The sequence below is a fragment of the Chiloscyllium plagiosum genome, unplaced genomic scaffold, assembly GCF_037043375.1.
Source record: "Chiloscyllium plagiosum isolate Xiang-an unplaced genomic scaffold, Cpla_swu_hap1 HiC_scaffold_28, whole genome shotgun sequence".
In the NCBI taxonomy this organism is placed as follows: domain Eukaryota; kingdom Metazoa; phylum Chordata; class Chondrichthyes; order Orectolobiformes; family Hemiscylliidae; genus Chiloscyllium; species Chiloscyllium plagiosum.
The window spans coordinates 21134194-21158310 of NW_028270166.1; the positions used below are offsets into that span (position 1 = coordinate 21134194).

The 24117-nt window shown below is 40.8% G+C and overlaps 1 protein-coding gene across 1 annotated transcript in view; it reads right to left on the reverse strand.

Moving 5' to 3' along the window:
* Nucleotides 1-22269, reverse strand: part of LOC122565342 (alpha/beta hydrolase domain-containing protein 17B-like) — a 74305-nt gene extending 52036 nt beyond the window's left edge. Inside the window, exon 1 of the mRNA XM_043721216.2 lies at nt 21796-22269. Within this exon, the coding sequence (XP_043577151.1) occupies nt 21796-22067 (272 nt within the window). The 5' untranslated portion in view covers nt 22068-22269. The remainder of the gene's footprint in view (nt 1-21795) is intronic.
* Nucleotides 22270-24117: the final 1848 nt, after the last annotated feature.

Below are 24117 nucleotides of genomic sequence, written 5' to 3' on the forward strand. Positions count from 1 at the left end.
TCAGCAACTAATTCCTGAAGGCTTCCCATTTTCCAGCTGTCCCTTTACCTGCGAACATCTGCCCCAATCAGCTATTGAAAGTTCTTGCCTAATACCTTCTAAATTAGCCTTCCTCCAATTTACAACTTCAACTTTTAGATCTGGTTTATCCTTTCCCAACACTATTTTAAACGTAATAGAATTATGGTCGCTGGCCCCAAAGTGCTCCCCCACTGACACCTCAGTCACCTGCCCTGCCTTATTTCCCAAGAGCAGGTCAAGTTTTGCACCTTCTCCAGCAGGTACATCCACATACTGAATCAGAAAATTGTCTTGTACACACTTAACAAATTCCTCTCCATCTAAGCCCTTAACACTATGGCAGTCCCAGTCTACGTTTGGAAAGTTAAAATTCCCTACTATAACCACCCTATTATTCCTACAGATAACTGACATTTTGATTAAAAAGTATTCACAACCAATTCTGTGCACGCAGCAGGATTCAGCTCAGTAACCACTTGATTAGTTCCTGGGTAGGTGGCTACAGCCTTGGAAGTAGATGATTCAGTAGAAACACCCAGCTCTCTCACTCCGTATGGAGAATTAAAAGAAAATCCCTAGTAGCTGACTATTTTCCCTCACCTTTCTGTCTGCAAATTTCCCATCGAAAGGAAAAGGGGGAAAAGAAAACAGCTTCAAAAGGCGAATCCTCAAATCGTAAAACTTGAGAAACCACAATCTTGTGAATTTAGTCAAGCATCACAGGAGATAAAGAAAACATCTAAATAATTTCTATGATCGAGGTCGGTGCCAGAACTGAACTTCAGACACTTTCTTTCCCCACACAATACACAGGTTTTGTTCTGTGCACATTTGTACGCATGCGTGTGGACATTTTATAAAAAAAAAATTAACATTAGAGTGTCTTAAGTTTACAACTGGCATTGATTGAAATGACTGGAGAAAGCAAAGAAGAGAGTTTATTTTGACTAGCTTGGCAATGACAGCATCAGGATAAATCCATCAAGGCCAGTCAAGTTCTATTATTTTGTTCATTCATGGGATATATGCAATACTGGCCAGCACACATTGCATATCCTTAACTTGAACCACTGCAATGCATCTGATGTAGAAACACCCAAAATGCTCTTAGGGAGGGTGTTCCATAATTTTGGCCAAAAATTACACTAAAGGAAAGGTAATACAGTTCAGAGTTAGGAGTTGTGACTTGGAAGAAACGGGCAGGTGGTTCCATGTTTTCATGCATTAGCTGCCCTTATCCTTCGAGGTAGTATAGGTCACAAGTTTGGAAGATTATGCCAAACAAGCCTTGGTAAGACGCAATGTATCTTGTAGGTATGACAGTACTGCCACGGAGTCTGTGGTGAATGCTGAAGGAGATAGATGCAGTACCAACCAAATGAGCTGCTTTGTTCTGGACGGTGACAAACTTCAAGTGTTGTTGGTACTGCACACATTCAAGCAAAAGGAGAGTATTCTGTCACGCTACTGATGTGTCCTGTCGATGGTGAACAGGCTTTAGAAAGTCAAAACATGAATGTGTGCGCTTATACAATGTTTTTGGGTTTCAAATAGATTGTATAGGCAGGTAATAATCAACTTGTGAGCATGCTTGAAAGCCAACTGGATGAGTATCCATTTGGTTTGAACAGATTTCACAAATGCAGAGAACCTTTTACTACAGGAAGGTACAAGTCAGTTAGTCTTGCATCAATCATTAATGAGCTACCAAGGCATAGAATTTCAAATGAAATTAATAAAAAGTTTGAGAAACTAAGGGTTAGAACCATTAACAGTGCAATAGCAAAACGTTCCTAATTTCGTGGTTAAAAAGGTACCTCATGCAGAATGTTAAGTTGTATCCAATTTGCATTAGGTTTAACTGTAAATTTATTTGGTTTATTAGTAAAGGTGTGGTTAATAATTCTTAGATTTAATCATTTCCATCAACAGACCTGACACTAAAGTAATAATTCCAGTGGTTTCAGAAATGTTCCCACAGCACAAAGCAAATTTGGAACAACTGAATTTACCATCTTAAGATTTTGTTTAAGGGGACCCAAAAGCAGAAAGGTATTTAACTTCCGAACGCTGGCATGCCAAAACTCATTAAAAGATAAATTTTTAAAGGTGGTTTTAAATTCACATGTTGCTGTTCTTTTTAAAAAAAAATTAGTTCATGGAATGTGGGTATCACTGGTTCAGCCAGAATTTATACCGTATCCCTAATTTTCCATGACAAAGTGGTGAGGAGCTGCCTTCTTGAAATTACAGTCCTTGGGTGCAAGGATTCCCATGGTGCTGTACGGAAGGGAATTCCAGGATTTGACAGCTAACTTCAACAACATCAAAATATGCAGCCCTGCACATGCACAGTGCATGTACGAAATACACAACCATTCCCAGACAGTGTGGGATGTTCAATCCAGTACATAGTCATATAAAGGCAAAACACAGTTTATTTCAGATTTCCAGCATTTGCAAAATTCTGGAAAAATTCAGGAGGTCTGGCAGCATCTGTTGAGAGAAAAAACAATCCTTATGAAGCTCCTCTACAAAATCTTCCTCCAACTCAAAAAATACCTACTAACCACTAGTCTGTTTCCTATAATGCAGCCAATTTTGTATGTTGCTACTGTCCTTTTTTCTTCAAGAGGCATAACTTTTCTGAAGTCTGTTGGGTGCCAATGTACCGAATACCTTTTTGAAGTCCATGTATATCACATCAACAGTATTATCCAGATCGACCCTTTCTGTTACCTCTCCAAAAAACAAACTCCAGCATAAAGTTCTCCCCTGTAGAAATCCATTCTGGCTCTCCCTTATCAATCCAACTTTTTCATCTGCCTACAAATTCTATCCCAAATAAATTGTTCCTCGATGCTGCCCACCATCACAGTTAAACTAACTGGTCTGTACTTACTGGGATTATCTTCAAAATATTTTTTGGGTTGTTTCTCCTCACTCTTTTTTTTTTAAAACTGCATGTGAACCATCTCCTCTTTGGAGATGGCCAAGTGGTCAGCTACAGTTTATGCTGCCAAGCTTATATTCTACTCTATCTGGCCCAGTTATGTTCTTGCCCCATTGAAATCAGCTCTCTTCCAGTTTATTCATTCTATGGGTTGCTATTAACCTTTTCTATCAACATCCTAAGTCTTACGATGCAATGACCACAGTCTCACCCATTTGACATTTGATCTACTTGGCCCACCTTATTTCCAAGAACCAAGTCCAACTGTGCATCAATTCTTGCTGGACTGGACCGAAACTGCTACAGAAAATGTTCCTGAATACAATGTAGGAACATTCCCTTTTTCACCCTCACCCAACTGTACACTACCATTGAACCAGTCTAAAGTACTCCATAACTACTCCACACAGTTAAGAAGTCAGACTTGTCTCAGAACATTAACTTGCCACAAATGCTGCCAGACCTGTTGAGTTTTGCCAGTGTTTTCCAAACTTATTTCAGATTTCCAGCATTCCCAGTATTTTAGTTTTACTCAATGTTGACATCAGTGTAATTTTCACAAAAGTTTGTTCCTCAACATCATTCCCATGGTAGTCTGTACTGGATTACACCAATATGGTAATGGTATCCTCGTTGTTTCTCAACTGTAACTAGACTGATCTGTCACTGGACATTCTGGAATTTCCTCTTCCTCCAACATTCACAACCACCTGATGAAGGAGCAGCGCTTTGAAAGCTAGTGCCTCCAAATAAAACTGTTGGACTATAACCTGGTGTTGTATGATTCCAATACTGGCTCCTCCAAATCATGTCGTCCAGCATTGAAATACTCTCCCTGTGATATTAAAGAGTTAATTTGCTCTGCTGACCTGCAAGAAATTGAATGCCCCAGGGTTAGGGTAGTGTGCCTTTGTCTTATAGGTGAAATGTAGGAGGTTTACATTGCTATCCCATGCCATTCAGGGATGATTTACATTGTCATCATCTACTATTTACATTTTCATCCCCTATTCAGAAATCAATAAAAACATTAGTTAGAATTTGGACTACTCCCCAATAGTTACAAAAAATGATTTGCAACAGATCTGACCATTAAAGGATGATTTGTATTACCTTGTTGCTGAGGATGAAGTGGTCACTGCATTGTGTCTTGAGTGGCACGTGACAGAGGGAATGGCTGGGGTTGTCCTGTGGCCAATACTGACTGTGATGCAAAGATTTTGTATAAAAGGAGGACTGTTTCCTTTGTTCAGAGAGCTTCCCTGGACACACCTCGCAAGCATAGCGAGGTGTGTTCAGGATTTCTCCAAAGTTTATACTGTACTGTGCTTAATAAATTTAGCTTGTTCACAGATGTTGGTGTTTGCAGTTGCATCAAGTGTGTAAGGATCTCAAGAAAAAAGAACTTAACATCCCTAACTAATACTGCCATCCCTCTCTCTTTCCTTGCTTTTAAAAAAACTTGGCACCCAGGAATATTTAACACACTTTCCTGCCCTGCTTTGAGCTATGTTATTGCCACAAATTATTTTCACGTGTAATCTGCACTTGTAACTCAAATCTTGTTTATTATACGGTGGAATTATCAACATGCACAGTAACTCAGATTCATTACATTCTTTCTTCCAAATTCACCTGACTTCAATTCTCTGATTTACTATTACATGTCTCTCCAAGTATTTTGTGCCTTTAACATTCCCTCTTGATTAAACTAATTTGGCAAAGGTTGGCAAAGTCCTCCCAACAGCATCAGCAAAACCTAGCAAGGAATTTAGTCCCAGCTCCACTCAGATGCAACACGTCTGGCTTCTACTTGTGCCATTTTTGCAGATTCAGTTCCAGTGTCTAAAGCCCTCTCCTCCTGCATCATACCATGCATGGCATTAATCTAGTTTATTCTTTGACTACTGTACAGACAAGTGCATGGTACTGGGTGAAATCTGGATATTACTTGATTTGGGGTCCTGCTGGCTAATTTTCTACTATGCTCTAAATTCCAACCACAGAACCACATCACCCTCCCAGCTCAAGTTATTATTACCAATGTGAACCATGATCTCTGTCCATACACTCCTTTCCAGTAGTAAGTCCTGCAGTCTCTGTGACATCCTGAACAACAAATATTTTACAAATCTACCAGATACCTGTTACCGGTAATTTTATAAAATATACTGTTTACAGAGATTCTAAAATCAAATTTGAAGTGAATTTGCAAAACAAAAAAATTCAAACCCCACTGGTGCTGCCCATTTGCTGGTAGATTCGGTGTTCAGAAAAGCTGGTGCTGTGGATCCACTATAATCGTGGAGATGGGTAATAGAACTCAGAAACAAGTTGCAAACCAAGCTTCACTGAATATTCAACAGAAAACTATCACCAGGCAACGTCCAATGTCCAGAGGAAGTGACTGTTTAAATGATCAGTAATGATAAAAATATGTAGTCCTTTTCTGAGAATAACCTGAGGAGCATCTTAATCCTTCATTCTGTGTACATGCCACAACCAGTTTTATGAATAGTAGCCTAGTGGGTAAATACACTATACATTGCATCACTAAGACCTAACTGCTGCAGTCCTAGATTGGATCATACCCTCGAACTCTTCAGAGATCATCACTTAGGACTGTGGGTGCGCTGTCCATACACAATGTCATCGGTTTGGATAAGGAGAATCATCATTAGGGTTAGGGCTAGTTACCCATTCCTGAACACAAGACCAAAAGATTTGCAAAGATATTGCCAGGATTGGATGGTTTGAGTTACACAGAGCCTGAATAGGCTGGAGCTGTCTTCCCTGGAGCATCAGAGGCCCATGGTGACTTTATAGAGGTTTATAAAATCATGAGGACATGGATAGGGTAAATAAACAAGGTATTTTCCCTGGGGTGGCTGGAGAACTGGAGGGCATATGTTTAGGGTGAAAGGGGAAAGATTTAAAAAGGGACCTATGGGGCAACCTTTTCATGCAAAGGGTGGTGCGTGTATGGAATGAGCTTCTGGTGGAATGAGACTGGTTCAAACACAACAGTTAAAAAAGGTCTCTGGATGGGTATTTGAATAGGAAGGGTTTCAAGGGTATGGACAAGTTGGAGCGAAGGGTCTGTTTCAGTATTGTACACCTCTATGACTCCAAGTATTACCTTGGCTGGAGGAAGGAGGTATGGGACATGAAGCAGGAGCAGGATTGGAATAAGCTGCAAGATACTCCATACTTGATCATCTTAAGGATTAGCCATGTGCACCTTCATCAGAATATTTACCAAATGTGGTATTGGAGAGTTTCCCATACCCATGGAATTCCGCTCAACAAGTCAGTATCTCCACAAGAACACAAGCAGAAAGATATTTGTTTCAATGAAGTCCACAGGGAGTTTGAATATATAACCAGGACCAGTTTAGAGATCTGCATCATGTCACTCACATAGCATTAAGGGATCTTCAGGCTGTTGCGACATTCTAGCAATTCCATTACACATCCTCACCACCAAGCGATGACTCATTCCTTTAAGTGGCAGGAGAGCATAATTTGATGCTTGCTCTCCTATTAAACATGGACCTGCATTTCCCTTGCGCATTTATTTATATTGCTCCAAAGAACAAAGGCAATGGGTACTGCGTAGGTGCAAATTATGGAGGTGGTTTTATTAATTAAAGAGCTGAGTCATCAAGTTCGGTGTGGGGGAGGGGGCAATTGAGGGGGTGTACTTAGTCTCACAGCAACCTGAAACTGTCTATGTAGTTCCCATAGTTACAGCTTTCTGATGTGGAGGTAATCACCAGGAGCAAGCACCAGTTAAATTTTTTTTGAAAAAGGTGTTTTTTAAAACAATATTATAAGAGTACAAAAGACAACAAGAGTGGAGTATGCAGCGCTGGAAAAGCACAGCGGGTAAGGCAGCATCGAAGGAGCTGGAGAATTGACGTTTCGGGGTTAAGCCCTTCATCAGGAAAGGGGCTGAGAGATAAATGGGAAGGGGGTGGGTTTTCCTTGTTGCATTGGGACTGTACTGTGCTTAGTAAATTTTCCTTGCTCACAGAAGTTGGCTTTTGCAGTTGCATCAAGTGCGTAAGGATCTCAAGAAAAAAAGAACTTAAAGATATCTCACTACACTTACGCAGTGGCTTGGTGAGACCACTCTGGAGTACTGTGGGCAATTTTGGTTTCTTTATCTTTAGATCCATTTGCATAGAAGGAGGTCAAACGTTCAAACTAATTCCTGACATGCGGGGATTGTCCTGTGAGGAAATACTAAATTGACTGTGCCTGTATTCTCTGTAGTTCAAAACAATGAGATGAAGTGCTACACAAATGAGTTTTAGTAATTTTGAGTTCTGAACTGACATATGTGGACAACATACTCCACAATACAACTACTCCCTCAAAACCAAATTTATAGAGATGAATGTAGTTGCTGTAAGAATTGGAAGATAACTTCCAACATAATGCTCTCTTCACAGAACATAGATAGTTTTATTCTATACCCAGCTGAAGCCCTAAATTTGACTTGATCCATAAACTGACTTCAGGTGCTCTTCAGGAGAAAGTGGGGATTGCAGATCAGAATTGTGTGTGTGGTGCTGGAAAAGCACAGCAGGTCAGGCAGTATCTGAGGAGCAAGTGAATTGACGTTTCGGGCATAAGCCCTTCATCAGTTTCCTGAAATCAAGCTCATCAGAATGTTCTTGCACAATACGTGAGAATGGTGAATAGTCTCTTTCCCATGTTCATCTAGTGAAGGCAGATTTGGCAATCCCAGAAGGGATACCGGATCTGCCTTAACTTCATTTTCCAAGAACCCCTCCAACACATTCGCTACGGCACCCCAATACCTGTGGATCTTATGGCACGAGCACAAGCAATATGTGAGAGTACCGATGTCTATTTTGCATTTAAAATATTTACATTTTGCTAGCTGCTCCAGGGCCAAATGGGCTCTGTGAAGAATCTTTATTTGCATGGCCTGCGCTTTATTGCAATCAAAATCTTTTATACATTCTCCCAGATATCCTCTCATGCTTCCAACAGGATTTCTGCTGCCAATTCCTGATTCAAGGCTCCATAAAGCCTTTCCATATCTTTCGAGGCACTCCCTTCCTGTGAATGATAGAGGGTACTGACAAAAAGGGTGTCCATACACCGAAGCACACTTGCCTTCATATCGACTAAACCAAAACCACGGTCCTTTCTATATGTAGTCCCTGATCCGAAAGTAGCGGAAGTCGTCCCTACTGAATAACCCATAGTTACGGCTCAACTGATCAGAAAACATCTCCCTCAAATAGGTCTCCCAAAAGGAGACTCCCCTGACTTCCCAGACCTTAAATCCAGAATCCATTGAGCCCGGCCTGAATCCAGGTGTTCCTACTAAGGGGGTAAACGGGAAGGCCTTATGTAGATTACCCTTGCTCTACCACATGACTCTCCACGGTTTGACCGTGTTTATAACAATCGGACTTTTACGGTGCTCAGCAAGTTTTCATCCTGTCCATAAATAACAAATTCAGGAGGGGACATTTTGCCTGGGAGGCCTCAATGTCGAGCCATATTGACCTTGGATCCTTACATGCCCAAACGTTCGCATAAAAGAATAAGGAACTTACTTGGTATCATTTAAAAGTCTGGGACATCTACCACCCTTGCAAAAATACCAAATAAATTAATATTTTGTATTAGATGGGGCACAGACATCGTCAGGCAGGCAAAAGTGAGGACTGGTTGAAGGAACAACCCAATCACACACTGGTTGAAGGAAAAATATTATTACTTTGTTTTTGGGTGGCATGAGTCTCTAGGGGAGTGGCAAGGGGGGTTGTGTCTTGCATGCATGACTGACTGCAAACATTACGAAGAGTGTTAAGGGTTCTTTCAAAGCTTATACTTGCTTCATAAATTTTGGCTGTTTGCAGAGGTTGGCATATTGCAGTTGCATCAAGTGTGTAAGAATCTCAAGAAAAAGAACCTAGCAGTTAGAGGGGCTTTCAAAAGAGAGGCCTGTTCTGTAGTTATACTTAGAAGATCCAGGTCCTCAAAAAAAAAATTCCATCTTTGTCAACCCATCCCCACAACCCTCCGACCAGTATAGCTCTGCACAGAAATTCTTAAAAGCTGCATGGATCTTTTTATACTCAAGAGTGAGAGTACCAGTAACCTCCCAAATGGAGATGATAGATTGAGGGGTGCTCTTCTTCCTGGCCAGATATGCCAAGTATCTGCCTGGCTTATCACTGTACTCAAATAGTCTTTGCTTCACGAAGAAGACTTCTCTCTTCACTGCCTGAGTGAGTATGGAGTTCAGAGCCGTCCGGAGAGCCGTAACCCGTCGTAACTTAGTCACAGATGGTCTATCATAATATACCGGCTCGGCTACCTTCAGCTGCCCCTCAAGCATATGCTGCTGCACTCCCCTCTGTCTCTTCCTGGTGGCTGAGTATGAAATAATTATATCCCTTAAATAGCCTTGGTAGCCTCCCAGAGCACTGATGGATTACTGGCTGTATGCGAGTTAATGTCCCAAATAGTCTTAAACTCCCTTGTAAAGTACTCAGTAAACTTGCTGTCTTTCAAAAGAAATTAATCCATGCACCAATGTCACGTATCTAAACCATTACCCCGATCTTGACCTCTAAACACACTGCAGCATGGTCCGCAATGGTTATGTTCCCAATCCTACAGGATAGCACCGAATCCAGAAAGGTCAATGGAACAACGAACATTTCAATCCTTGTGTGGCACCTATGCAGGTTGGAGTAGAAAATAAAATCCCTACCCTTAGGGTGAAGGCACTTCCACAAATCCACCAGCCCCAACTTCCCACATAAGTCCACCAACTGTTGGGGATTGTGAGGAGATGCCCGAGACACCTTTTGGCATCCTATCCACCTCGGGATCCATAAGACGGTTAAAGTCTCCAACTATAATCATGTGGCGCACACCAAGAGCCATCAACCTCGAAATTGCATCAATTAAAAATTTGAGGGGGTGTGGGGGACATTCAAGATGCCATAATCTTCCCCATATATTAGGCCTGAGGATAACAAACCACCTGCATCCTTAATTTGATCTGTCAACTGGAATGGAAGGTTCTTCTGTATTAGTATAGCCACTGCTCTACTTTTAGAATTCCAAGACGAAAAGAACACCCTGTTAAACCCTCCCTGCTGTAATTTTAGATGCTCCTTATCATTCAAGTGTGTTTCATGAAGCAAAGCAATATCAACCCCCTCCTTTCAGATTCGAGAGCATTTTCTTTTAACCGGTGAGTGGCTCCCCTTTATGTTCCAGGTGCACCAACTAAATGAACAACTAGCGATAAACATCTAAACTGGTGCGTGATCTCCTCCTGAAAGGAAGATGCCTACTCAGTGTTGAATCGAGACAGAAAAGGAATCAGAAAGTCTACAAAATACCACTACAAACACAAAAAGTTCTAATCACTACTGCTAAAATAAGCAAAAGACAAGTAACCAGAAACTTCCCCACCCCCCTCCAGCCCATAGGGGACATTCATCCTACTCTCTAGCACCTACATGGCTCCTTCCAGCTAGAGCCGTGCCCCAAACACAAGCAATACAAAAACAAAGAAAACATATGGTATCACATGGAAATTAAAAGTGAACATCCAACCTACCACCCTCCCCCAATACACCAACTCTACTTGTCAGCCAAAAACAAAAGACCACCCCAAACCAAGAAAAAAAAAGGGAACAGGGATTAGCAAAAATCACAAGAAAGGGATAGAAAGAAAACACCCAACCCCACATATTTTTGAATACAGCCAGGCATATAAAATAAACAACCAAGAGGAAATGATACTACTGTCCATAATATTTGACCCAACCGGTCTACTGTAAAGTATCTAAAAAAATCCTTTGTGCTCACTGCTGAGTCAAAGTTATACATGGTCTCTCCATGGCTGAAGCGCAACACTGCTGGCTACCTTACAGAATATTGAATGTTCAAGCCTCAGCCTCTTCCTTACTTCATCACAAGATTTCCTTTTTCTGATCACAGCCCCATAAAAAGTCTTGAAAAAAAAACATGATTTTCGACCCTTGTACATCAGGGCCTATGAGTCTATCCCCAGCATTCTGGAGGGTTCCATAACCATTTGTTTCTCTTTGTAGCACTGGAATCGTGCTAGGACTGGGCAGGGGCTCTGGTCTGACCTGGACCTGTGCACCATGATCCAATGGGCCCGCTCCACCCGCATCCAGCCTGACTCAACTCCCAGGAGGTCCAGGAGCCATTGCTATAGGAAGCTCACCTTCCTCTCATTCTGGCAACACGATTATGCAAACATTCTTTCTTTGACCTCGATTGGAGTCATCAACGTGATCAATTAAGGCCAGCACCTGATTTTCCAGGGCCTGGATCTGCCCCGCCGGGAGTTTCTGAAGCTGCGGTTCGCTGTTTGACCTCCTCCATGCATTGATCAAGACACTAGCTTTCCTGCTCATGCTTTTGTAGCATGGCAGCATTCGGTTCTAGTCTAGTGCAAGACTCCTCCAGTGCTGGCCCGATCTTCTCAGAGTTCCACAAACTCCGAGATCAAGTTCTGCAGCTCTGCTAAGTTCAAAGGTGCTTTCGTGGGAGGCAGTGCTGCGGCCACAGGTGCGTCCATTGCTGCAGAGGTGGGCCCTGCATGTTGCAATCAATTGTAATCCCTTTGCTTTTGTCATCTTCTTCCCTGAGCTTTAAGATCAGTATTTAGAGATTCTGGGACCTTACATTACCAATTATTTCAAAAATGGTTTGTACGTGCAGGGTGAAAGCATCACTTTGCTTGGATCATGGTGTGGCGCACAGAAAGACAGACCTGTTAGATCGCCACCATCTTAATCTCTCCACCAGTTAAATCTTTGATGTGGCATCAACAGGACTTAGGACAGAATAATGTATTAAATAAAACATATTGGCAAAAACTGAATCAGCCAAACAGATCCATACCGTTCTGATTGTAAAACGGAACACAGCAAATTTAAACGGCTAAATCACTCAGATTAATATGTGGGGTTTCACATTATCACTAACTTACTGGAAGCATAGAAATTGACACTGATCATTCAAGCAGCCACCTGCTCATCACTCTGCTGCATACTGCTGAGAACTGAAAGATATCTTAGCAGCAAGCAGTTATATTTTTAGAACCTTCTGATTCAAGAGATACTAAGATATACTGCATGTATTCAGCATCTCCGAAGACAACTACATAGCTCCCGAGGAGCAGCATTTATTTAAATGAACTTGCTTGGGCAGAAAACAGTAATTACGACATTTGTCAAGCAGCAAAGGGAAAAAGGATTAAAGAGCGCAGAACTCAAAGGACATGAATGAAAAGATTAAAAGCACATGACAAACCATATCTGTCAGATTAAATCAGTCAAAGACTTACAATGAGGGCAATGTCTATTCAATATGGCCTTCAGAAGAGTATCCCAAGGAGGGCGCAAGAATTTCAGCAATTCCAACTAAACTTGCTCTCTTTTCACTGTAGAAGATGGTTATAGAGAACTTTCCATGCTCGTACCTTAATCAACTGATCAAATAATGCCACAGTGGAATGACAACACAGTCATGCTATGGTGTGGGATCCATACCGAGTTACAAAATTCATAAAATCTTAAATTTATTCACTAAATTCACAATACAAACAGCTCCCTTTTTGTAATTTCAGCAACATAACATATGATGACAATTCATACCAAAATAACACTCTGCACCATACAAATTGCGCCAATATACAGCAGTATTTTTTTAAAATCACAAGTGCATTTGTGAACAAGCTTGCATTCTATATTTCAGTTACGTTCTGTCTTTATTTAATACTGCACTAGAAGTCATTTAAGGAAACATCTGAAACACATTTTAAACAAAAATCAGAAAAGCTTTAATTCCAGTTAAAAAGAACAGCATCTTAAAGAGTCAAAAATCACAGATGTCAAGGACAGGAATGCCTTCCAAAGCAATACAGACATTGCTTGCCTCTGAGTCTTCATTCAAGTAGTTAAGCTTTCACAAGACAGACACAGAATTCTGAAGAATACTCAAAAATTCTCATTTGACTTAAATAGGAGTCCCCATATTTTTAAACAGTTCTAGACTCCCACAGGTAGACATTTTAAGCTCAACAGCATCTATGTGTCATCAAGCCCCCACAGAACAAAACATGTTTTGTTAAGATCACTTCTTATTCGATACACCAATGTATATAAGCTCAACATCACAGAAAGCAACACAGAAAACCTTCCCTCAGCTACCTCTATTGCCTCCTTAACTATGGAGACTTTGACTATCTCACCAATTTCCTGTTCTGCTGCAAAGCTATTTTAAACAACCAAAACGGTTTTGCACAAATCAGGCAGTACTAAACTCCTGTGACACTCAGAAACCATTAGGAATGGAAACCAAAAATAACTACCACTTAAAATTTGCTTAAAAGTTTTCATAATATAAAAATGTAACAATTCACCAGATCAAAAAGTCATACAAAAACAATTCACTCAAACCATTATTCATTTTTTGGCTACTAGTAACCAATACGTTGACTCAAATAATGTTGGTAAATAATGCGTAAAATTAATGTTGGTATGCTTGTTATGAATAACAAAATTGCACTAATCCAGCTTTGGACAGTGTATGAGCATGGAACTCTCTGACACTGTTAAGTGTAACAATTCCATCATTACCTGTGGTCTCATAGCAAGGTAAGAGAAGGTACTGCTATATAAACAGAACCACTTCTGTCAACTGTGAACTCTGCAAAGTAATTTAAGATTTAATACATTTAACTACACTTAATGTTCTGCTACAACATACAAGAAACTACTGAAAATAACTGTGATTAGACTTCTCGAACTCAACTACTGTTGGCAGATAAAGAATGTGGGCTGGCTGTATTCAGAAATCAAAAGCAAAGAAATGTTGGCCATTTCATGCCTATTTAAGTAGTATTTCAGAGCTTAATGCAAAGATTTGAATTGCAAATTATGAGGTTTACAATTCAGCCATTCCTGCTATAAAATGTACACTAGTGTTATGAAAGGGCTGAGATTGACAGGATTGAACTCAACTAATATACATTCCTATGACTGAACAGTCAAGATACCTCAGAAGTTCATGTGCAAACCATAATCACTTGGTGGAAGCACCAAAAGAAAATCAGTACCAGCGGAACCCCAGCTAAACGATGATTCACCATCTTCAACCAAAAACTCCGTAACTGAAATAAGCAAACTTCTTTTTAAGGAACACATTGTGCAGAGACATACTAGACAAGTAAACATTACTAACGTAACTCAAGGAATTTAAATACAATTAATGCAACGTTCTTAACTGTACAGCTTTGCAATCAAAAGATTTTGTCTAGTAATACAGATATGTATAAGCACATTGGACATACTTGCCATAATGCTGTTCTATACAGGCTGTGAAGCATCTCTAGCATGCTTTGGGAGGTTTTCACACATCTGTTTGTACATTTCCTCTGCAGAGTCTTATTCTCAGTCAACTTCCACAAATTATGACTCGAAGCATCATGTTAAAACAGTAGAGGTGAGATTTCAATCAGAGCTGTCATTAGTAGCAAAGCTCCAACAACAGGTCATCCAAACATCAAGTGAACAGGTGTAGTTGAATGCAGCGCATAAAATATTTATTCATCTTCTGAAAGCCAAACTTGGGTGGGAGTGCAGAACCTTTACTATGATATTCTGGTATTTTTCAAAAGTCAACCTCAGAGGGCTAAAAGAGGAGTTGAGGCCTGGACAAATCAACCATGGTTGAATCTGGTTGAATGGCAGGACAGATTTAAGGGGCCAAAACACCAACTCTTGCTCTTATTTCTTATGTTGTGTTCTCTGGTTAGACACCACACAATACAATGTTGTTGTTCACTTGCATGCTTCTTCTAGTTCTTCAATATTAATAATTCTCCAAAAGAGTATCCTAGCTAACATCTTTGCCTCAACTGCTGCTACCAAGTTAAAACTGGCTGTATTGCTGCAACAATCTTGTACCTTTAAATTTAAAGCACAAGATATAATCACTTAGATGTCACATATATGCACTGATAAAAAAAATAAATTAAAGCATATCAAATTCTGCATTTCTTCTTCAAACTATTCAAATATATTTTTAGAAAAATCTAAAATTAAAACACTTTAGATAAAACAAGTGACTGATGAGAACATTGCCCAGAGTGTTCAGGGACATGTGGGTTAGCGGCATTAATTAGAGGTAAACGTAGAGTACTTTAATAGGTTCTGGGAATGGTGTGGGCGGGTTACCCTTCGGAGGGTTAATGTGGACTTTTGTGCCAAAGGGTCTATTTCTACACTGCAGGGATTCAATGAATATTAAAATAACTACCTACATCATGAGGAGATCGATATAGTTCTAAAGGATTGCAGTTCAAGAATCTCACATTCAAAAACAACCTAAGTAATACCTGTTGCAGCGAATGACTTGCTGTACACCAATATGCTATGAACAACTCTCCATAAATAATCCCCTTAAATAACTTCAGTTTGCTTCTTCAGGTATGAATATGCAAAACCAAATCTTAATTATAAATGTAACCACAATAAACAAACAGGAAACAAAACTACAGTAAGCAGTGTTTTTTTCACTTGACTGCTCATTCATTTTTTGCACAATTAATCGGTCAACTTTGCAATTTCACATTTCACAGTTTAAATGTGGGCACCTGTACATCTCATGTGTTCAATAAAAGATTACCTCGTCCACTAATCGCATCCATATTTTCTGACCAAGGAATGGATGTCAGCATTGTTAAATGCAGTACTACACGATTCAATTCAACTGCTAATTCTCGCTCTGAATGAACTTACCCAAGAAATAGCAACATGTTTGAATAATAGTGTAATACATTCAGAATTTTGCTAAACACCTGTCAAATCATGAAATACTTGAATTCCAATTGCTCAATCATGGTTCACATCTCTAAATCTGACTGCATTGACTCACTGACACAAAACTCAAGTTTGGTCATTCCTATTAATGAAGCCATACAATTAATTTAAATGATCCTCATTCATTTGCAGTCACAGTATCAATCAAAATAAAGATAATTAGTCTATTAGATTATGCTAATATCTGATTAGTGGTGGTCATCTCAGACTCTGAAGGGCTAGCCTTATAAATAGTTAAACTCGAAATCCCTTTTAAAAATAAATTAAATTCAATCTGTCGATTTCAATTTTTAAAAAATTAACATGGAGGACAGTATTGAAGAGAGCAATTCAATGTATTCCTGATTTTGACAATTTGAGAGCTGAAACTACATGGCATAACTGAAAAGGGCATTATTATAATTTTTCCTATATCCATCCTCTGATGCATTTTGGTTGCCACTCTAAGCCCAAAACCATCACTTCTACTTCCACTTTTAAAAAAACTCTTAATTCTCTTTTCTACTCCTACTTTCTCATGAGGCCTTTCATTTCTCCATCTCTCTAAAACAGTCCTTGCAAATCTATAGCACTCAACTTTTCCTGTCATTTTTCCAGGAATGACTGCCCTCAGAGAAGCCTCCTTCAATGCCTTTCCTGGTATCTCCATAGGTCTATCAAGGCAATTGTTACTGTCTCCTTATGATTGGCAACCCAAATTGTCCCAGCATACTAACCTACCCATCCAGCTAATCTTGCCAATCTTCTTCCTATGACGACACCAAATTCATCCACTAGATCTCTTATGACCTTACTTCATATCTCCCTCCAGGCTGCCGATCAGTTGAGAGTAAGAACTTCGCATTGATTATTCAATTCTTCCTGCAACAAATCTGGTGGAATGATGATATCTTTTCCGTAGATGAGCTGCCAGCTTTAGTCCCACTCTCACATTGCAGTGACAATGTGGCTCTCACCAACAGATAATACCTCGTTCTGTCCCCTTTCAGCAGTACATTTTGTTTCACACTTCTCACTCTTCATTTAAAATGTTCTTCTCGACTGCCTACCAAGCACCATAAGATGCTGGGAACAAGAAATTTCACTACTCACCTCCCTCAGCTTCTCCACAGACCCAGCTACTTTACATTCATGGTGAGTTTAATTCATTATGCCCTCACATTCATAACTACACACACACACATAGTGCCACTGCCTGTCACTGGACTAGCAATAAAAGAACTCCAGGCTAATGCTCTGGCATCATTGACTTAAATCCTACCATGGCCTAATGGCAACCATGTCACAACTGTGATTGCCATAAAAAGATCCATCTGATTCACCTTCAGAAAGGAAATCAGCCATCATTGTCTTGGGTGGCCTTTGTGACACCAAACCAACAGCATTGTGCAACTCAAAGGATGAGCAATAAGTGCTGGACTGGCCAGCAACACCCACATCCCATGAATGGATCAAGAAAAAAAACACTCTTGACTTTGCCCCTTTTATGGCCTAGCAATTCCCCTCACATCAATTCACTGAGTTTCTTCCATGCACATCCTGCTCTCCCTAGTTCTTCCTTGCTATTACTGAAAAAAATCCCACGTCCAAATGATCAAATATACCTTCAAATTTCCAACCGAGTAGCCTGTGGATGAAAAAATGTTGTGGTGAATTGAAGACAATCTGTTAAACCTATATCATCACTACTGATGTCCAAGTTATCATGAAAACCATTGCTCACTCTCACCTGGCCCATTTCCCAACACAGCACTGATCTCCAGTTCCTGCAAATCAAGAGATATATTTGTTCAAAAAACCCAGACATGGAACAGTGGACAACTAGTTTAACCTGCCATCTCCAGATCTGGCTTGGCTGCATGAAAAACAACAAGGTCTTTCTTTCAACTGCCAAAATTGCTCATTGTGGATCTTTGTGGAATGTAAAGATAACTCAACTACAAGCCATCTTCATAAACCCTTTCTGCTGTCTTCTGAGTGAGAGACACTTATGGATTTTTCTCAAATGCCTCTATTGTTTCTGAAGGCTCTCAGTAATAGATTGGCCCATTGAACCTGCTCCACCATTCATTAAGATCATAGCTGATCTATCCATCATCTCAGCTCGTCCTACCTACATTATCGCCATAACCCTCAATTCAGCTACCATGCAAAAACTGATCCAACTGTGTCTTGCATATAATTAATGAAGCTGCCTCGACTGCTTCCTTGGCCTGAAATTCCATAGATTCATTACTGCCTGGGAAAAGCAATTCCTCATCTATCCCAAAACCACTCCCACTAATCTTAAGGCCATGTCCCCCTAGTTCTACTCTCACCCATTAGTGGAAACAATTTGCCTGCCACTATCTTGTCTATCCCTTTCATAATTTCACGTGTTTCTATAAGATCCTCTCTCATTCTTCTAAATTCTAGAAAGTACAGTCCCAGGTGGCTCAACCTCTCCTCAGAGCTTAACCACCTCATCAGCGAAATCAACCTAGTGAACATCTTCTGCACCACCTCCAAAGCCAGCGTATCCTTCTTCAAGTAAGGAGACCAGAACTGTGCTCAATTTTTGCAGGTGTGGCCTCACCAACACCTTGCACAATTGCAACAGAACCTCCCTGCCCTTAAATTCAGTTCCTATAGCAATGAAAGACAATAATATTCTGCTTGCCTTCCTGATTACCTGCTGCACCTACAAATCAACTTTTCACAATTCATCAGATACCTGAATTTATGTTTATCTCCAAACTCCCTTCTTCCCTCCCAGAACCTCCTACACCTTCAGCCCTAGTCCCACTTCTCTTCCTGCCTGTGTCAATAAATATGGACAAAGTTTCTATAATCCCTTATGCTGTTTCCTCCCAACCGCTGTACAAAGCAAAAATCCATCTACGACACTTTAGTCCTTGGAAACTACTCAGCCAGCTCTGTGGACATGGAGCAAATCATGCCCATCTTTCCCAGAACTTCATGTTTGAATCCATCCAATTACACTTCACATTCCGTCTCAATACTGAAACAACTCTCACCAAAATCACAAATGAATCTTCTGTGACTGTGAAAAACTATGCGCTGCCAGAGGAACTGGTGGAGGCTGGTGCATTTAAAAGGCTTTTGGGTGGGTATATGAATAGGGTGTAGAGGGATAGGGGCCAAATGCTGGCAAATGGGACTAGATTTATTTAGGATTTCTGCTCGACATGGACGAAGGGTCTGTATCCATGCTGCACATCTGACTCTATTCCTGCTTGACCTTAACACGTTTAAAGCCAGAATTGTCATTCAACATCTCTGCGTCACAATCCAGCTGAAAGGAAATGCACTCACCTGCTTCCATTCTTATCTCATCAGTTGTAGACACAGAATTGCCTGCAATATTTTTTCCTCCTGCTCCAACTTTCCCTCTGGTGCCAACAATCCATTCTTGGCGTCTTACTGCTCATCTACATGGTGCCTTTTGGCAAAGTCATTTGAAAAGGTGTCAGCTTCTATATGTGCGCTGACAACAAACAGCTTTACCTCACCAATATTTTTCTCAGCAGTGTCTCTAAACTGTCTGACTGCTTACCAGACAAGCAGCCAATTAGGAAAAATTCCACCCTATGAAATATTGGAAGGCTCTGATATTGAAACCTCATCTATACCTGCTATCTCAATGCACACCTGGCTGGTTTCTTAAAATTCTTCCCTCAAATTGGAAGTCATCCAAAACTCTGATGCCTGTACCACAGCCTGCGTAAAGTCCAGTTTGCTTGTCACCCCTATGGTCATTGATTGACACTCCTCCTCAGTACAGTAGCATCTCAAATATAAAATGCTTATACTGGCTTTCAAATCTCTCCAAGTCTCATTCCTCTAACAACAAAACCCCCAAGAGGATTCTGGCCTCATGAACATTCCTGTTTTTAATCACTTCATCACCAGTGGTCCATGCTTTCAGATTTCTGTACTTTTAAATCTGAAACAACCCTCATTACAACTCAAATTCTCCCTTTTCTTCAAGATGTTTCTCAAATCTATCTTTTTGTTCACAAGGACAGTCAACTAAACCTATGACTCCTTATGGTAACATTAAATTCCGTTTGGTAACTCTCTTATAAAAGTACCTTGTGACATTCACACATATAAGAATGATATAAATACTTGAGAAGAGCATTAGTTAGCATTCCGAAGCAACCAAAGTTACTAGACAGCACATTGTTTCTTAGTTGCCACCAGATCAGGTTAACTACACTTTGTGATTTGGTATTTCACAAATCAACCAAAATGAATGCAACCAAATAGTCATTTTGCTATAGATAAAATGCCAGTAATTATTTGATTAAAAAATTTTAGAAGACTAATTCTATTGTCTGGACGATTCAATTAACATGCAGTTACTGCTTCATTGGAATGGTTGAATGGTGGAAGCTTTTTTGCTCAAGAGATGGAGGGCTTCCCTTAGGAGTTTACAACTCGATGTACTCTAATTTTAAATCCTGATAGTTCAAGAAGGCATCTCTCGCAGCTATTGACTGTATCCAACAGATTCAATGTAACCAAATTAAGAAATCTATGCCTACTGAAGGTGCATAGCAACATATTCTTCGGCAGATCACAGAAAGCAAAGTCTCCGAAATTCATTTAGTAAATTTGCAGTTTATTACATTCTAATCAAAGCACAAAAATGTGCAATAATGTTAGTTACAAGTTGATAAGATTAGATCATCCAACATTGGAGTACAACAATTTTTCAATATCTAGACAACCTCACAATGCCATTGTTTGAATGGATTTAACTGGGCTACTGAAAGTTGAGAGGGAGCTTTGCAATGTAGCAGTGGCTTGCTACCTCTGAACTAAAAACTCTGGATTTAGGTTTCCTGCCAAAACTTGCTGACCATGGAATGTTTGCTTCAAACATAGATAAACAGGTTTGTCATCAGCCAGTAAAGTCTTCCAATGCATGTAATGGCAGTCAGGAAGACCTAGCGTTTCTTGGTCACCTACCCTGAAGATGGTAATGGTGAACCACTATTATTTTGCCCATTAGTGCAAGGCAATCCATGGAATGAGGATGGAAGAAAATATACAGAGATTGGAAATGGAAGTGAACAAATCTTAAATGGTCAATTTTTCAGTAGTAACATTCAGAGTTCCTATGGTGATATGAGGAATTTATACAATGACTAATTCAGCTACAGACTAGAAGTGCTTCAGGTTTGATTGCGGGGCTGTACCAAGGTAGATGATCTCATCTAAGACAATGATTAAGAAATTACAATTGGTCACAAAATCCTAGTGAGAGTGGGAAAGTTGTTTCCACTCTGAATAATATCCATTTGGGTGATATACTCATGGTCAAAGAGCCATACTATACACAAAACCAACAACTTCAGCAGAGTTAAAAGAAAAGATGAGAAAAAATACTTCTTGCCAAATACTTTAGGTACAAATAATTTTAAGCTTCCCAAAGATCTTTTAAATCACTTAAGTCGTACACTTTTGTTAAAGAATGCATACGTAAAAGGCAATCACAGCTAGTCAATTTGTGAAAACTCGTAGTTTAACAACAAAGCATGCTTTTATGTTACACATTTTCAGTGACATATCAGTCCTTTGTTGCACTAGAATACTAGATTATTGGTTTTCTGTATGTTCAAATTTATAATGAGTTATGCATCACATTACCAGTACCTTATATAGCCAGATATGCATTTTGATAGCCACTTTTTATTGAACCTGTACACTGATGTATACTCAACCCTCCAAACAAGTGGGCGGTCCTCAACACCTACACTCGGCCCGGAGGCATGGTACCCGATGGGAGTATTGCGAGGGGGTGATGATGGGTCACTGGGGAGGTCCTGGTTTCGGCACCATGATCATTTTGTTTTAAATGAGAGAGGTGGCGTTGTCAGTTACCTGGCGCTCGGAGAGCAGCGGATGAACATGCAGGCGATCCTATTCCCACGGCTCGTACGGATGAGGAAGATGTCGGTGCAGTCGAGCTCCCGCTGGCCGTACTGCCACTCGGCCCGCTCGGTGAAGCGTAGGCTCCAGCGGCTCCCCGACTCGTCAGCCACCGCCGCGTAGGTGGCCTCAGGGGGCAGGAAGGCTAGCTTGGCAGCAATGCGGCTGGGGCAGGGCGGGCAGCAGAAAAGGCAGCACAGCTCGCTGAGCGAGAGACCGTTCATCCTGACGGCCGGGGCCGGGGCCGGGGCCGGGCGGACGAGTGGGCTCCGGTCTGAACCAACTGCCTTGCTCCGCCCCGCTCCTTCCCCTCCTCAACCCAATCAGCCCCCGCGCACTCTCCCAATCCCGAACAGGAACCTCCCCGACACCCGGGCGGAGGGAAGGGGTGTATTAGCGGGGCCTTCGCTTTTCGGCGGCTCCTCCGTCAACTCCCATCCTTGTCCTCCATTTCTGGCGACGACCGACGGCAAATCGCCGTCGCCGGATGTGACGCGTCCTCCTGCCAGGGGAGGAAGTGACGCGTTGGCCGCTCCGCCCCACCCCAAGAATGGGTCAGAGGTCACTTACCTGGACAGGTGAGGCAGTGTTTCTTGCTCAACTCCACCCCTCCCATCGAGCCGGCTGAACGGCCACTTCACCAATCTACATTTTTAAAAAATAAAACCAAGAATGCTGCAGATCTGACACAAAAACAGAATCTTTTTCTTGGGGTAGGGGAGACCAGAACTAGAGGGCATAGGTTTAGGGTGAGAGGGGAAAGATATAAAAGACACCTAAGGGGCAACTTTTTCATGCAGAGGGCGGTGCGTGTAAAGAATGAATTGCCAGAGGAAATGATGGAGGCTGGTACAATTACAGCATTTAAAAGGCATATGAATAGGAAGGGTTTAGAGGGATATGGGCCAAGTGTTGACAAATGGGACTAGATTAGGTTGGGATATCAGGTCGGCATGGACAAATTGGACTGAAGGGTCTGTTTCTGTGCTGTATATCTCTAGGACTTGGACTCTAAAACCAGAAATTGCTGTAAAATTTCAGCAGGTCTATCAGCAGTTGTGGAGAGACATCAGAGTTAACGTTGGGGTCCAGTGCCCCTTCTCGACTCCACCTTTTGTTCCACCTGCTCCCTTGCGGGTATTTCCTCTAAAAATGTGAGCATTCCATTGCCATTTATCATTGTCCTGTTGAAACATGTTTTGACACACTTGTGTAGCAGGTAGAATTTGAATGCACACCTCCTGGCTCAGTGGGAGGATGCTATCACTGTGTCACCAGTGATGTGCCTTTACATCTCCTTTGAGGATCTCAAAATTTCCCCTCTGCTATCATCACTTCAGAAATGCACCAGCAAAATTGCACACAGCAACACCACACTATCTGCAATGTGATAACAACCCAGATTACCAGTCTTCATTATGTCGATGATGATCTTTGATAATTATCATGCTGATAAATATCAGGGCCAGAGTACAAGCAGGGGACATGTGTGACAGCACACTGGTTCATTTTCAATATTATGTCTTTTCTGTGTCTATTACAGAGGGTAGACAGGCTACAATTTAATGGCTCGTTTAAAAGTCAGTACTTGTCAGCACCTCTTCAGTACCACCTCTTCAGGTCATTAAAACCGGTTTGCATCTCTGAATTTTTCATAGTTCTTCCACTAAAATCACCTTTCAGACATGCTGCCTGAATATTTCTAACGTTTTCTTTTTACATTTGCTACTTTACTCATCAAGCTGCAAACTATACTTGTATGTATGTGTACTATATAGGGTGATTATTTGCTGCAGGAGAGCATTAAATGGTATTGTCCTTGCAGATGGCACTTTTAAAATCTTTTGCAGAGCAAGTTTTTGAAAGTGTTGTATGATAATGTCAGAGTGAGGAGAAGCATTCTAGGGCTTGAGTGAACAGGGTCAATTGTACTTACTTAACTAGCAGATTTAATTTACCTTCTTCCAGTCCAATCTTTCAATATAAAATGAGGTACATAAGATAAAATGAAGGAATCTGCATATTCTGCTCAATACCCCCGAAGCCATTTTCCTCCTAACCTTAATCATGCAAAATAATCAGTACACCATCATGCTTAAAACATGGTTAACTGCAACTTTTTATAGTGGCATTTTAGAAAATTTCAGGAAAGTCTTGCTGAAAAATAGTGTTTTATGTGCATTTTTTCATTATTAAAAGAATGCAGATAAATGCATACAGCAAATTTGAAGATATCCATCATATTAAAAGAGCACGTTGCTTTAAGTATCATGC